The 18,112-nt window shown below is 32.5% G+C and overlaps 1 protein-coding gene across 1 annotated transcript in view; it reads left to right on the top strand.

The window, feature by feature from the left end:
- LOC114327874 (neurofilament heavy polypeptide) overlaps window positions 1-18,112 on the top strand; it is a 33,781-nt gene that overhangs the window by 712 nt on the left and 14,957 nt on the right. The window contains exon 2 of the mRNA XM_050645251.1: window positions 16,288-17,020. Within this exon, the coding sequence (XP_050501208.1) occupies window positions 16,288-17,020 (733 nt within the window). The remainder of the gene's footprint in view (window positions 1-16,287; window positions 17,021-18,112) is intronic.

Here is an 18,112-nt window from a genome sequence, read left to right as displayed (position 1 = left end):
GTATATTATTTGTAAATTAATTTGAATTTAAATATTAGACTTTGAACCCAATACCTTCGAGTGGCAGAAATACCTATGGCTTAGTACTATATTAAGTAATTAAATATGTCTTTTAGGCCTAGAGTTTTTATTAATTTGCTGCTACTCAGAAATATGCATGACCATGCTATATTGTTACATAGTTAAAGCAAAAATAAAGCCAAAAGTGCACTGTATATGTCTACACTCTATTCAACTTCATGCTACAGAAGGTGTAAACAAATGTATGCTGTAAACATGCATTTGTTCACTTCTCATTTGAGGAATCAGATAAACGAATTGTGTGCATGTTAGCCCAACTGACATGACTAAGATCGATAATTTGTGGCCAATAGTAAGGTGTTTGTCACATGCAGACTCAAATATCACATGGTGATATTTGATTTTTTAATTACTATTTTGTATAGCACCAGCAGAAAAAAACTCATTTTGGTGCCCCCCTAACAGAGACGCCCGCCTGCAGTGCATCCCTTGTAGACCCGTTATCGCCAGCCCTGGTGACTTGTGATTACCCCCATTACAACACATACAGTATAAAATCAATCTCTGTAATATCTACTAAACTAGAGTAAAATAAATCTTAATTACATATTAAACAAAAACGAAATATTAATAGTTATCCATTACACATATTACATCTATTACACAAATCAGTTCAAATAAACAAAAAGTACCTGTCAAGCTCTTTTAATCTGATTCTTAAAAGCAGCCAAGGAGACACCACACATTTCCAAGTTATTCTCGTTTATAATTTTTAGTGTTCGCTCAATGGGCGAATGCATACCATAGTTTGTTCGATGAAAAGGTATATAAAACATCAACATGTCTGAGACTTCTAGAGGGAACATATAAATTAATAGATTGGAGAAGTTCAGAACAACAAATTTGTTTTGTTATGGTAATATATCTGATATATTTGAAAAAATATTCTAACAAAACTATGAAATGGGTAAAATAGATACAATAATACAAAACATTTGGATCTGATACTGTTCTTTGTGATATCTTATTTATTTATTTATTCACGGGCAAGCCCTATTCAGATATAAATGTTACAGTGTTCTAAATTATATAACATTAATGTTAACCAATTATATAACATAAATTATTATAATATCGTCGCACTAGAACAATACTAGGATATCTTCAAATATTTGACTTTTGAATTATCTGCTCTATCTGATGTAAAATTTCATAAGCTACCTGGAGAGATACTAAGATTTGTTCAATCGGCTGCTTTGTGGTGTTTATGAGCAATATCCTAATATTGCACTAATTGATTTGTTGGAAATACCTGGGTTAAAAGGAAGATATCTTAAAATACCTTTTTATTATCCGAATAATATTTGCCTTTTCTAATCATAGTTGTGGTGAAATACCCGGACATTCCCACATGTCTTAGTCTAGCCCCACATCTGCATTATGATTTTTTTAACATATCTGTGTTTTTAAGTTGTCTTAGTATTTTACTAGCAAACTTGTCCGACTATTTCACCGAGTGTGGCAAAGAAAATTTTAAATTAACCTGTTTTTTTAAGTTGTCTCTCTATTTGTCTAACCAAGCTTCAAAAATAAGGATTATTTGAGTAAATGTCCGAGTATATCCCCACGCTCACATACGAATTCGTGGATGGGTCGGTAAGTTACAGTAAAGTTGTTCACTTTCACTGGTCAGTTCAAGTTGCTCTCCGACTGCAATAGAGTGGGGATGCTAGAAGTCGTTTCTTAAATTCGTTCGGAAAACATGTGTCTTCTGTTTATTAAAATGTATTTGAAAAAGTTTAGCATGAATTTTGCAAGTTTTTCTAAAAATTCAATTGGAGAGAAAATACTTTGGAGCAATATTAAGGTATTGCAAGTGACCAAAGAAAGCCCAAATATTATTTTCTACAAGGAAACCTTTGGTACCAATTCATTTAAACAAATTAACGTTCGAATGAATGAAGTTGACAATATGGCTCCAGCTTATATGGAACATCCTAAAATTCCCTTTAAGAAAAAAGAAGATCTTTTAAGTTTCATCCGACATATCCCTGCTGAACATCACGATTTTTTAAAAAATCTAAAATCGTACAAGAAAGGACAACAACAAGATCAAGAAGTTAGCGATTAAAAAATGTTCGCGGAAGTTTTTTTTCAATTTATTATTGTTTATTGAGTGAAATTTTAGTATAAATGATTCAACCAGTTGGTAATATTTGATTTCATTTTATAAATTTATATAATAATATTATGTTTGCTATTTCTTGAAGTTTCAGTAAAAAATAAAAAATTACAATACCTACTGTATTTTTTTGAGAATAATTGTGTAAAGATAACTTAAAAAATCAATGAAACAAGACAAAGTGGTCAAGTGCGTCAAAAAATAGTGTAACAGTGGGATATTTTTAAATGCTAATAATAGTAACAAAATTAATAGTTGAACAATAGAATTGGTGAAATACTAGGATAAGCTGAAGAAAAATAAAGATATTTTTAAAGAATATTACAAAAAATAAATACAATACTAGGACAACTTCAACACTTAGCAAAGATAGATTGTATATATCACAAATTTTTAAAGTGTAAGAGGACATGTTACAATATCTCAGTTTATTCTCATTATTTATTATTTCAAATTTTCAGTTGAACTCTAAACACACTCAAGAACAAATAGGACACCATAACATTTTTAAGAAACAATGCAATAAACTTATATAAAATATTTTTATTTCATACTTTCTATGGAGGAAATTTAAAACTCAATTTACTCGAAACTATATTTTTTAAGTTGTCTTAGTATTGTTCTAGTACGACGATATAACATAACAAAGTGGTTTGAGCAAAAATAATTCTATGAGTACTACAGTTACAAAAAAGAAAAAAAAAGAATAAGATAACATATAGGTCAGTACAATTATTACAAACAAAAGATACCACCTAAATCAATTCAGAAATGTTCCAAGGTGTAACAATTTTGAGTTATCTTAATACATACAGGTCATGTATCACTAATCACAATACAAAAGCTCTGGCCGAAAGTATTAAAAAGTTAGGGAAGAAATATGATTTTTAAAGCGGGAAACTGATATATTAAAAATTTCGAGGTTATTTAATGAGTTAGCTAATCGAAGAGTTCTAGGAATAAATGTGTTGTAAGAATAATTGAATCTATGAAAAGAGACATAAAAGGTTTGCACCTACCTAGTCGAACGACTGGGGACAAATAGAGATATTTTGGAGAGAAGCTCGGGGCAATTACACAGCCCGTTGATAATTTTAAATAAAATTATTAGGTCTCTTTGTTTTCTGCGTACCTCAAGAGGAGGTAAGTTCAGTATGCGCTCTAATACAGAATAGTCATAGTATACATGCATCTTAGTAGCAGTACTTATATCTCAGAAAATTTTGTTGGACAGCCTCAAGTTTCAGTTTATGAGTAAAGTAATAGGGGGACCAAATTGTGGAACAGTAATCAAAATGATGAGTTCGATGAAAACGAAGAATATGGCATTTGGATGCATTCAAACACATACCATTTTGCATACACCAGTTAGATAGGCGATCAATATCACCTTGTAGACTAGGTGAATCAGTCTCACATGTGATTATTTTAAATCATCAGTGAATAACAGTGTGATCCTTGTGGTACACCTGAGTTAACAGAGATGGTATGAGAATAGTAATGATTAACCCTGACAATTTGCGATCTTTGCGTAAGATAGCTCTTGAGCCACTTCAATATAAGACCATCAACTCCGTATAAATAAAGTTTATGAATCAAGAGCTCATGATTAATTTTGGAAAAGTCAGTATACACAGAGTCAACTTGTAAACCCCTCTCAAGGGCATCTGTCAAAAAATCATCTCATATAAGGCATAAGGGTTCCTGTAAAAAAAAGGGCCACAAATTAGGGTTGCCAACTGTTAAAAGCAGAGGTATCAGAGATAATGTGAAAGAAAGTTATTGCGCAATACCACTGGTTTGACAAGATGACTGCTTTAACAACTCCCATTCACTATCAAACATTGTCAAACCAGTGGTGTTGCGCGCTAGCTTTCTTTTACTTTATATCTGATACCTCACGTTTTTAACAGCTGGCAACCCTAATTTGTGGCAATTTTTTCACAGGCAACCTTATATCATCAATTTGACATAAAAACAAGCACCTACATCATGAAAGAAAATTTTTGTTTCAAATATGAATTACTATTACGCAGTCCTCTTATACCTTACGGTGTCAAGGTACAGCTGGTTCCAAAAAAAACTGATATGACTCTTAAAGCGTATTTTGTAGAAAATTGAGCAGTGTACTTTCTTCTTTTTGTTTTTGGTCTCGCTGCAAGGCAATTACCAGCACGATTTATAGGCGATCTTGATGTAGTCTGGCTCTAAGCCATATCAAAATCGCTGACTATGTTCTTGTAAAAAGCTTTTGATGAGGTGTGATATAATGAATATGAGTTTAATTATATTTAATTTATTATATTTTGAAGGATAAATACTTATTATTTACATACTGTCACTGTCACTGCCAAATCTTAAAATTTGTCAGATAACTTCAACCTCGAAAAAAAAAGAATGTGTGTACTTTGTACGCACGTAAGAAGTTATACTTCTATTATATGATTTCAACGAAATCAATATACAGTCGAACCCGCTTATTGGAATAGCCATCGTGCCAAGCAATAGTATTCCTATAACCGGGATATTCTAATAACGGATCATTGGTGGCCAGTAGAAACCTTTCGGGGCCTCAAATTTATATTCCTTAAAGCAGGATATTCTTTTAACAGGTATTCTAATAAGCGGGTTCGACTGTGCTTTAAACAGTTTCTCTACTACTTTGCAAAAATTTTATTAAAACAATACCACAAATTAAAAAAATAAAAGAATAAAACACACACAAACACATTGAAAAATGCCACAAATGATTTCTGAACAATAAGTGAATGGTGGGCTACAACAATGTTGTAAGCGACATATTGGGTCAAAGTGAGGTTTAAATTCAATATTATTGTATATCCAAAGACCAATGCGAGCATCTTTCAATCTGGCTAAAAATATTTTGCCTTCCCTGAGTTTTTCGTACCGCAATGTTGGTATCCGTATGTTCATAAATGGCTTGTCAATGTGTTTTTTTCATCTCCTGCATAATCTCGATTCTGTCGCTTACAACATTGTTGTAGCCCACCATTCAATTGTTGCCAAAAATTTTAATTAAATACGTATTTTCTGAAAAAAATTATATAATATACTTACAATCATAAAATCTATAAAAAAAATAACAACTTGCTTGTGGCTTGAACCCACTTCACGTATATCGTGCCGTACGAAATTCGAAGCGATTTCCCACTGCACCACATTCGTGTATATGTCATGTGGGAATATACACAAACTAAACGTTTACACCATAAACTTTTTGACATTTTGTTTATTTATATGAATTTAATCAAATTATTAGTTTGATTTTTGTCAAATTAAAATACAACAAAATATAGAGTAAGAAAACGATATATTAGATGAAGATTTATAGAAAGTTTGTTTGTAATCAGATTATGTAAATTAAAGCATTGCCTACTAATAGGTAACTACATTTTTTTTTACATTTTCCAAATAGATAGGTATGAAGATAGTTTTTTATTGGAATACAACTGAAACATTTAGAATTACGTACCTGTGGCTTTTCAAAACTATTTAAAAAGTCACTATAATTATAAATTTGGTTTTATTTCTGTCCTCACAACAATAAAAACTAATATATACAATATTTTTGTTTACCGATAACCTCCATATTGAACAATTATTGACAGATCATTTTAACACCCAATCAGAGCCCATATAACGACTAATACCATACTGTCGGTGTGCGAATGCGCGCAGATTAATAAAATTTCACCCTCAATGAAATCGCGCCTAAAGAAGTATAACTTCAAAAATGGCTGTTTGTTTGTTTATTTTATTATTTGTCTGTCATAATAAATATATTATAATGTCAGACCAATCATACACTGCTCAAAATGATCAAATCTTACTAAGAGTCGTATCAGTTTTTTTAGGAACCAGCTGTACATGAATTACTATTAATTTAATTAAAATTATTTGCTGCAACTTTTTGACTGCCAACCTGTTATCAATGTATTCTCCTATTCTTAAGGTACGATTCTGACATCGACTGCAAGAGGCAGATGGCAGTTGCATTTGTCGCTGTGACACATGTTACTACTTTGCACTATTAATTTGCATGAGACTGATTCCGACATCTAACTGCAATTGCTATCGGGCAGAACATCAGTTGCTAATAATTATACAAATTAATAGTGCAAAGTAAATACGTATGTCATGGTAACAACTGTAACTGCCATCTGCAGTCAGTGTCGGAATCGTACCTTTAAATTTATATAAAAATATGATCTTAATTAACTAACATATAACCGTAGTGATTCCGCAGTAGGTTCTTAGACTATTATACCAATAATAATTATATCAAAGATAATTACCAATAGTAAAACCTCAAACACAACAACCATACAAATATTGATTGAAGGATGCTAATATCATGATCAAATCTGATATTCTGTTATTGTGAATTTATTAAACTTGTAAACAAGCAACATTGTTAATACAATGAATACTAAATAGCAATACAATAATGTACAGTTTATATTATGAATATTTTACAAAATAATACTCCTGGTAAAACTCAATATTAACAGTGTTATTTTAGTTCTTACCACTATAACTATACATCTATATTTTTCTGTAACAAATGATAATTTTATTTGTAATTGTTTGTAGTAAATAAATGTATCTTATCTAAATAGTGCTAGTCATCTTAACACAACTCTTTGTGCCTGTGTTCAATATCTTGATTCACAATGTTTGTTTCCTAAATCGAATGCAAGACGAATGTATTCATTTTCGAAAGATATTTTTAACATATTATTCAAATGTTCAGTTGGTTATTTCTGACTTATGTACACACTGGACCTCGGAGGTAAACTACATTATGTTGACATGGTGTTATTTTGAATAAATTCGTTTAATCCACTTAAATTATTAGTTGGCTTATACAAATTGGGTTATATATTATCATTAAAATATGGTCATATTGTTTTTCAAACAGTTATGAAATATATTAGATTTTTATAACACTCAAAGTGGTCTGAGTACTGGACAGTTGCTCGAAATGAGCAGTTGAAGTGTAGTTTACCTCTGAGGTCCAGAACTATATTTTGGGGTTCTGTTAGGTCACATTATTAGTCATGCATGTTGTTTAAACTATTTCACATGACTACTGTGGTCCAGTTAAACATAAAACATTAGTTTATATTTCATAAAGTGTTAATTTTTTGCAGATGTATTTTAATTACTATATTTTCCTATGACAGTTCATGTTTCTCTAGAAAGCAGTTGTAGCTCAACATCTGATTGTACAAACCAGTGGAACTCTATCTAACATTTTAATCTGAATCTGTTATGGCCTTTTTACAGCAAAAAATAAAACGATAAAGCCAACGAACTGTCAATACTGATGGAATGGCCCCGTCCCATTCAAACAGTGAAGCGAGATTGCGGCCAACATACAAGAGAGAGGTCCTAGAGAGAGAGACAGAGAGTGCCAGGGACAATTTGCTACAACTACCACCAGAGTTGCCAGATGTGATTTTATAAATCCCCCACTTAAAAACAGAAATTCCCTCAAATTGAAGCTCAAATCCCCCAAATTTAAATTTTTGCCGCATTTTAATAAATTAGTAGTCAAACGTAGAGAACAGTAAACAAAAATTATACTTTCAACAGAGGGCCTGGAAATAATTCATAGGTCCCTATCGTCTTCGGTTATATACTATACATTTCTATGTATATTCGCAAATTTAATTTACCATGACTTCTTAAAATCTCCCATAAATTGTCCCCCCAAAAAAATCCCCCAACCATTTCTGCTTAGAAAAATTCCCCTAGACGCTTTCAAATTACTCCAAAATTATGGGAAAATGCACCAGTCTGGCAACCCTGACTACCACTATCAATTTTTTTGTTTGCGAAAGATGGCGATTATCTTCCTTCCTTCCCTGACTACGCTATCTCATCCTGGCCGCATTAAATTCGCTTCATGCCCATTCCATCAGTATTGACAGTGCGTTGGATAAAGCTCGTCCGTGTTTAATCCCTCTCTCTCTCTCTGCTCTGAAGAAGATTAAAGATTAAAAGATTACAGATATTTAGTAAGTGTTGCCAGGTGTATCAGTTTAGGTATCTCTATTAGAGTGGACCAAAGATTTATCCAGCTTAAGTACACAATTCAATACCTTCTGGTAGTCAGTGAAGTATATAGGTACTTGACATTTTCTCGACTCTTTAATGAATTGTCTAAAGGTACGATTCTGACAACGACGGCTGACGTCAGTTGCAGTTGTCGCCATGACAGACGTCACTACTTTGTACTATTAATTTGTATGAGACTGATTCCTGCTACTGCTGTCTGGCAGAACGTCAGTTGCTAATAATTCTACAAATTAATAGAGCAAAGTAATGACGTCTGTCATGGTGACAAGTGTAACTGCCGTCTGCAGTCGTTGTCAGAATTGTACCTTAAGGTTCAGGCTTTGCTCACATGTAAATTTCCCCTTTACAAACCCACTTGTTCCTGTGGTATTTGTGAATGTAATTTAAGTTTTTAATCTGTTTTTAACGATACACAACATATTACTGGCATGTGGTATTAGTTACAATATATAGTTTTCACATCTAGTAGTGGCTGCTTTTTTGTGTAGTGGAATATAAATTGAGGTGCACCAATCACATAGGCATTTTCCCGAATTTCAAACAGCAACACAGATAGAATGGATTTGTTATCATTTGTCACCTAGTGACTGGCTGTAGCATTTCTCCTGGTATTGTGTTAGTGACTGGGGATTTATTTCTTTTTAGTGATTTAACTGCATCTCTTACTTCAGAGCAAGACAATAGGTTCTCTAGGGTAGTTGGAGAGTCATAGGTATTTTGCTAGAGTCTCATTATTTCTATATAAATCGCTACAATAATTTCATCACGTTTTCACGTTAATTGTAGTTATAATTTATAAATGTTTACAGGCCTATAGTCCTGTCGCCAGGGGGGGTACAACGGCCTCCTTAATTCAGATGGACTTACCTAAGTTTTTTTTATATATTTTGACCCACAGAATACGAATTTTTTGGGTAACAGTTGATCCGGATGTCGATAACATTGTTATAGACAAAGAACTTAAGGAAATACATAACAGTGATTTCTCGCAAAACAAAACATCTTTTTGTATGTTTTGGGTCATTCTAGGCAAAAAGTGCTCTGACAAGTTTTTTCGTAGGATGCATAGTTTTCGAGATAACCGCGGTTGAACTTTCAAAAAATCGAAAACTTGCAATTTTTGAACCCGAATAACTTTTGATTAAAAAATAAAGTAGCAATTCTGCTTACCGCATTTGAAAGTTTAAGTCAAATTATATCGGTTTTGATTATTTGCATTGCTAAAAATTTATTATTTTATTGTTAAACAAAGCTATAAACACCTAGTGCGTGAGTGATGTTTTCAATGATTTCTCATTTAAAATCGAACGAGCAGGTAGAGTAGCTACAAGTGCAAGCGAGGCAATTTCTACGTAGCATGCGTTAAAACGCATGTATTAGGCACGGGAAACACTATGTGTCTATAGCTTCGTTTAACAATAAAAAAATTAATTTTTAGCAATGCAAATAACCAAAACCGATATAATTTGACTTAACCTTTCAAATGCGGTAAGCAGAATTTCTACTTTATTTTTTAATTAAAAGTTATTCGGGTTCAAAAATTGCAATTTTTCGATTTTTTGAAAGTTCAACCGCGGTTATCTCGAAAACTATGCATTCTACGAAAAACTTGTGGGAATATTTTTTGCTTAAAATGACCCAAAAATTACAAAAAGATGTTTTGTTTTGCGAGAAAACGCTGTTATGTAATTCCTCAACTTCTTTGTCTATAACAATCTTATCGACATCCGGATCAACTGTTACCCAAAAAATTCGTATTCTACGGGTCAAAATATATATAAAAAAAAACTTGGGTAAGTCCATCTGAATTAAGGAGGCCGTTGTACCCCCCCTGGCGACAGGACTACTACATGTGTATGTTGAATAATTATTATTAATAAATAATTTTTATTATTTCATAATGATTAAGATATTAATTATTGAATAATTTTCCAAACTCATTACATAAAAACAGAATATGCAAAAACAGCTGCTTAACACATTTTTATTGTAATTTATAATAACAGTTACATTTTTATCATTTGTTACTAGAAAAAGTTGCTGACTAGTCATTAGTTTGATAAAAGTAATAGCTTATCCATGCAATAATTTGAAAGCTTATTTGATAAGGGATGTTTGGAATTTATTTTTATAAAAATTATCTTTAGTTGCAATTTTGTATTCTAGAAAAATTACAGTAATAATATCATTCAATTGGTCTAAGAGCTAGCAACGTTTTCGAGAAATCATTTTAAGACGGCTGATTCTTTCATATATTGTTCCCTATGCTTCCTCAAACACCGTACCCGCCATCTGCCTGCTGATACAGGTTGCGTTCATTACTGCGCAGCACACCTTTACAGGTAAACACAAAATCAGGGTGATTGATTAGTGTGAAAAATCTTAGTAGATCCGCTATAGTAATAGATTGCAATAAAAGTTAATATCAAAAATTGTAGCTAACGTTGCCCTTCACATTACAAAATTAGTTAGAATGTTACAGGGTGTTCGATAACATAGTGGCAGACCAAACTTTTGTTTTTTTTTTAATGGAACACCCCATATTTTATTTTATATTCGAAATCTTCTTAACTTCCTCATCACAAAAATATAAAGGTTTGTTATGTTATGCAGGATATTTACAAAGTTATAACCAATGTTCTATGAAAATCGTAATAAGTTCAGCTCCCTGTATAAATAAAAATAAGCACAACAGCAATGGTTGATATTGCTAATTTTCTTTATATCGAATACAGGTTGAGTCAAAACGCAAGTACATTATTTTCACAGTAATTTTAAATAGAACACCCTAATTAATAACTTGCTCTGAGAAATGAAAATATCTCGAAAACTGACAAATTTAGGCGTAGGGAATATTATACAAAAATTGAAGTACGGTAATGATATTTTTCGATAGTAATATAAAATACAGGGTGTTCAATTTAAAATTTCTGAGAAAATAATGTACTTGCGTTTTGACTCACCCTGTATTCGATATAAGGAAAGTTAGCAATATCAACAATTGTTAAAAATTTTCACAATCAACAAAAAAATATGGCACCAATAAACCATCGCTGTTGTGCTTTTTTTATTTATATAGGGAGCTGAACTTGTTACGATTTTCATAAAAAATTGGTTATAACTTTGTAAAAGCCCTATACAACATAACAAACCTTTATATTTTTGTGATGGGGAAGTTAAGAGGATTTCGAATATAAAATAAAATGTAGGGTGTTCCATTTAAAAAAAAAAACATAAATTTGGTCTGCCACTATGTTATCGAACAACCTGTAACAATCTAACTAATTTCGTAACGTGAAGCTGAAAGTTGGCCACAATTTTTATTATTAACTTTTGTTGCTATCTATTACTATAGCGGATCTACTGAGCTTTATCACACTCATCAATCACCCTGTATATTGAATTTAAATTATTTTAGGACGAAAAATTTTTTGTCGTTACTTTTTAAACCACAGAAATGTCTGGCAATTACAGTTCATATTTCTAATAATGTTTAAAAAATAATGTCAAAAAAATTTCCGTCTTACAATAATTTTAAATTCGATATGTTTACCTGTACAAGTGTGCTGCGCAGTAATGAACGCAACTTATACCAGTAGCCAACTGGCCGGTACGTTGTTCGAGGAAGCATAGGGAACAATATATGAAAGAATTAGCCGTCTTAAAACGATTTTTTTCCGACGTTGCTAGCTCTTGGTCCAAATAATTGATATGTTTTTGTCATAAACAGCTTTACACAATTTAAACACATATACAAATGAGTAAAAGTAATTTATTGAAACATTAAAAAAACAAACAAAAAATGATCGTTTTGGACGGTAATTTTCAGGGTCAATACCGAATTGCATGAAAATATGGATTTAGGTTTTACTTACTTTTCACTTCAAAGTTGAATTAGTGCCGTTGGTTGCCTTTACTTGGGAGTGAGAGTCACCCCTTCACGGGGGTGAAAAAATGCGTATTTAAAATAAGCCCGGAAATGGATAAATTGACTGATTATAAGCAACTTTCGTTCTGTAGAGTTTTTTATCTAAGTCAATACTTCGAGTTATTTGTGAATAAAAATGTTTATTTTTCGACAAAAAAACTACGTTTTCAGACGGTTTTTCGCAAATAGCTCAAAAAGTAAATATTTTATCGAAAAAAATATTCTTAGCAAAAGTGTAGCTTATAAAAAAACGAAAAAAATTGTATCAGTAAAGTCTATAAACCGAGTAAAAGCAAAGTTGTAGCTCATGAAAAATACGTTCTTATTAGTCTAATTCCAAATCGAATATTTCAACGTGAAATCACCGAAAAATTAAGCAGTTTTCGGGAAAAACTTATTAATATTTTTTAAAGTGTTTAAAAAAAGCTTTATTTTTATTTTTACAAAAGTTTCTAGCATAAAAAACGAGTTACGCTGAAAAAAAAGTTGGCCCTTTTTTTTGGTAAAAAATCGTGAAAATCTCCCTCTATTTAGCACCCTAAATAAAATTAATCGTTACCGCTTTTCCATTTACTTTAAATCTATGTGTATTGTTTATTGATCTGTAAGTTAGACCCGTTTGAAGTGAATTGAAATTTGGTTTTACAGTAAAAAAAATTTTTCTAAAAATTTTGGAAAAATTTCCTTTTTTCAAAATAACTAAAAAAGTATTAGTTATACGAAAAATCTCAAAGGCCAAAAAAATGTAGGTTTTCCTGTTATAAATATGCAAGTTTCATTTTGTTTTCCTGTAAGACAATAATTGGTTAAGATATGGCTGTTCAAAGTTTGCATACACTCGTGATTAGTGACTCGTTCAAGCACTTTCAACCAGAACCCTTTCAAAAATAAGCACTTTAAACCGGTAAAACTGACAGTTCAATTAAAAAATCGATAAGTACAGTAAATTGTTTGTAAAGCGGTGACGATTAATTTCATTTGAGGAGCTAAACACGGGAAGATTTTCATGATATGTTTACCAAAAAAAAGGGGGCCAACTTTATTTTGAGCGTAGCTCGCTTACTTTTAATGCTAGAAACTTTTATAAAAAATTAAATAAAGCTTTTTTTAAACACTTTAAAAAAGTTTAAAAGGTTTTTTCGAGAAAAGTGCTTCATTTTTTGGTTATTTCACGATGAAATATTCGATTTGGAATTGGACGAATGAAAACGTATTTTTCATGAGCTACAAATTTGCTTTTGCTGGATCTATAGACTTCACGAATGTACAACTCTGTTCGTTTTTTTCTAAGCTACATTTTTGATACAAATATTTTTCGATAAAATATTTACTTTTTGAGTTATTTGCGAAAAACGTCTGAAAACGTAGTTTTTTGTCGAAAAATAAACATTTTCAATCGCAAATAACTCAAAAAGTATTTACTTAAATAAAAAAACTCTGTAGAACGAAAGTTGCTTACAATCAGTCAATTTATCCATTTCCGGCCTTATCTTGAACGTATGTTTTTTCAACCCCGAGAAGGGGTGACTGGCACCCCCCAAGTAAAAGCAACCAACGGCACAAATTCAACTTTGAAGTGGAGGGTAAGTAGAACCTAAATTCAAATTTTCATGCAATTCGGAGTTGCCCTTGAAAATTACACGGTATCGCCGTATTTCCCGTTCTTCGCTGGGCAACTACTATAATCATGAGATAAGCCGATCATCTATACAGTGATGAGCACCCTAATAACCGGCAAAATAACGCAAACGATGGAAAACATATTAAGATGGGAGATAAAAAGAGATAAAACTGTAGAGGTGGGAAATTTAGCGATAGAAACCTATAAATTTACAGTATACAATGGAACCTCGATAAGTCGGATTAATCGGGACCGCGGTCGAACCGGGTTAGCCGGAGAATATAGTAAAAATTAATAAAATATGGTATACTTGCAGATAAACTCCATTATAATTGCAAAAACATGAAGTACAATATGCACAGTACATCTAAATTACGTAAAGTTGTATACAGTATTGTTCATTTCTTGGTAAAAAACTCACTTCAGTTTCAGTTGTGTCAATTTCGTCTGACGAAAATCAGTCCGGGTTAGCCGGACTTGTGGGTTATCGGAGGCCGACTTATCGGGGTTCCACTGTATTTATTGTTTCCCACCTTTAGACGTATCAGAAGAGTATGTCAACTAAAAGTCTCACTGTCACAGTCAACATAAACAACTTATAAATAAATTAACACTTATTTGGTGGTTGCTTACAAGAATATTTTTCTACAATCACTTGATAAAGAAGACTTTTTTGCTTGCCAAATGCAACGAAAAGTTGACGTTTACTGAGTATCGTCACTTTATCGCTCTAGCGCGTAAAGTTTGATTTTACGCTCGTGCGTCGTCCGTAGCAACTGTACAATCATACAATACAAACACATTGAACATTCAAACTGAAAGATATAAAAGTTAATGTTATGACATTATAATGACAGATATAAAATAGTTACAATAAAGTTAATGATTTAAAAATAGTTTCATTTTATTAAGTGGTTGTAGAAAAAATGTTGTATGTATTACAAGCGCAAAGTGACATTATTGCTTTCGAGTAATTACCGCGGTAACGCTTACTCTCAAGCAATAATGTATCACTTTTCGCTCTTAATACATAAATAACTATTAAATTTATATTTTAAAATAAATTGTTATTGAAATATTATCCATAAATAATCCTTAACACCTTGGCTGTGCTTAGAGATATTTATAAACTTACGTTGAGTGCCTTAAGAAGCATATATGTCCCGTAGTAAACCTTTGACGGGATTTGCCGACGACACCGTTCTGATCGCAGAAACACTAAGGGCCGGTACTTTATGTCCCGGTTAAACCTCGGTTAGCTAACCGGGGTTTAATCGGGACAGAAAAGTACTTCATAGAGCCTCTTGCGTTGTAATAAAAGCAATTATAATTATGATTATAATTATTTATGAATATAATAATAAGTATAATTGCGTTTATGTCTATGTTATGCATATATTTCTGTCCCGATTAAACCCCGGTTAACTAACCGGCTGTTAACGGAGACATAAAGTACCGGCCCTTAAAGAGCTACAGACATTGGTGAATAAGATAGCAGACTTCAGCGAAGAATATGGACTACCTTTGAACATACAGAAAACTAAATGTATGGTAATATCGAAATCAACACGAAATGTCCAAAATTTATATTTACACAATGAAATTATCGATCGAGTTAGCAAATACAAATATTTAGGCACTTTAATAAATGAAGACAACGATAGCTCAGCAGAAATCAAAATAAGAATAGAGAAAGCCAGATCCATATTCACTAAAATGAAGAGAGTGTTCTGTGGAAGAGATTTGAGCCTTGAAATGAAACTTCGCCTGATGAGATCTTACGTACTTTCTGTGCTGTTCTACGGAATGGAGTCATGGACGCTGAAAAAGATTGATACCAAAAAATTAGATGCATTTGAACCGTGGATGTATCGCATAATCTTGAGAATATCATGGACGGAGAGGGTCACAAACGTCGAGGTCTTGAGAAGAATGAATAAAGAACCAGTCATATTTACGATCAAAAAACGAAAACTGCAATACTTGGGACACATTACAATAGGCGAAAGATATGAACTGTTTCGAATAATTATGCAGGCGAAGATAGCAGGAAAAAGGTCCATAGGAAGAAGACGAAACTCCTGGCTAAAGAATCTACGGGAATAGTATAGCTGTAGCAAGAACGAATTGTTTCGGTCAGCAGTTTCGAAAATACGTATAGCCCTGATGATCGCCAACCTTCGGAACGAAGATGGCACTTGAAGAAGAAGTAAACCTTTGTCACAGTGCGTTATGACAGAATCGATGCAGCCAACCATTAGTGTAATATTTGTCCCGTAACGCAGCCAAGGTATTAAATGGGTCTAGATCTATCGAATCCAGACTTTGGACGGTGCAAATATATTATACAATGGAGTATCATAGTGATACTACTGTTCTTTATTTTTTACTTTGAAAACTAATTTTATATTTTATTCATTTTCATTTTAGAAACCTACTGCTAATGGTCACATCAGCAATGTAGAAAAATCTGATAAATCCCCATCAAAGGACTCCAAGAAGTCCCCCCAGAAAGAAGCTGTTGAAGCAAAACAAGAAAAGAAGGAGAAGAAACTAGACAAACAAAATGAAAAGCCTAAAAAACAGGAAATCAAAAAGACAGAGGAAATCAAAAATAAGAAAAATTTAAACAAAGTGTCAGAGAAGCCAGTAGATTTTGATGATGGCAACTGGGAGACAGTACCTCTTAAATCTGATAAGAAGAAGAAAGACCAATCGCCAGTTAAAAAAGATAAAAAATCATCCAAAAAGGAAAAAGAAGTGAAAGAGGCCAGAGCTGATAAAATTGAAATGGACAAGCTTGTTAAAGAAGTAGTCAACAAGAAAATTAAAGAGGAAGAGAAACAAATTGCAGAAGAGAAAAAACAAGTTATAGAAGAGAAAAAAGAAAAGCAACCCCAAGAACCAATAAAAATTGAAGAAGTTGCTAATGTAGAAGAGAAGAAAGACAAGAAGAAGAAAGAGAAGAAGCCCAAGAAGGAAGCCTCAGAGAAACCTGTACAGGAAGAAGTTAAAATTAAACAAGAGGAAGTCAAAAAAGAAGTGAAGAATGAAGTTAAAGAAGTACCTGCTCCCAAACCGGCAGCCCCACCAAAAGTTGAAGAACCTGTCAAAGCTGCTGCTGCTCCTCAAGAAACTGGTGCTGTCTTTGATGAACTTGGAGGTAAGTTTCAATATATTTGTAGGTATTCTACTATGCTTTTTGAATAAAATTGGAAAATCTATATCAGAAAGGGTTTGTGTTTTATTTGAGTCTGTCGAACTAAGGGAAGATCTTTTTTATCATATTATATTTAACATTTGTGACATTATTAGGCTTGATGAAGGTTCTGTATAAAGTTCTTGTGTAGGGCTATCTCTTGGTGTAAATTGGGTAGCAAGGAATTGTGAGTTAAGGGTTTAGTGGTCCTGTGGACAATTGGTAGCTTTGTGTTCAGCTTGATTACACTTAAAACATTCCATTTTGTCAGTTGAAAAAAAAATAAATACATAGTAGTTTCTTCATGTACTTAACTTACCTTGTGTTATCTGACGTTTTTGAGTTTTTCTAATAGATTTTTTTACGGACTTCCACCAACGCACGCCCCCTTATTAAGAGTCCATATGGTAGGGGTGTTCATTTACAGGGTACAAGGTTTCTCCTCATGTGATTTTTTGACCCGTTGGAGTAACGTGGAAAATCCTCACTTGGGCCCCCCTACCAAAAACACTTGGTAACTATTTTGTTGTCAAAGGATATGACCAGAGAGATATGGAGCTCATAAACTTAAGCCGGTGGATTGGTGTATATTTTTCTTCTGAAAAATAGGATGTAACTATACTTATCACCTTGAACTCCAGCGTTGATGAAAGTAACTGGTGAAACACGCTGAAGACACAATTCCTTGAAAGCTGCTTCTTCAAGTTCGTGAGGAATTGATATGCAAACATTTGAGATGATAACAAATTTCGCTGGTGTAACTAATCCTCTAACATTCAACTGCTACATCAAATTCTTTGATTTTCTTTACAAAATTGTTGCTAAGTTATCAATATCAACGGTTTTAGCGCTTTTCAAATAAACCCATATTCCATCGTTAAATATTCTAGAGACAAAACTTATTGCTCTTAGTACTGACGATATCACCTAGAGCTTTGACGTAATCAAACAATACTAAATTTTACACTTCATGCAGGATAACACATGATAACACCTTGTTTCTTGTATGGATAAATATGTTTTGGAGCTGATTTAGCAACCGAAACTTAGGAAATG

This window comes from Diabrotica virgifera, chromosome 3, assembly GCF_917563875.1.
Source record: "Diabrotica virgifera virgifera chromosome 3, PGI_DIABVI_V3a".
Lineage (NCBI taxonomy): Eukaryota > Metazoa > Arthropoda > Insecta > Coleoptera > Chrysomelidae > Diabrotica > Diabrotica virgifera.
The sequence above is the reverse complement of the archived record's forward strand: the minus strand, read 5'-3'. Positions and strand labels throughout refer to the sequence as shown.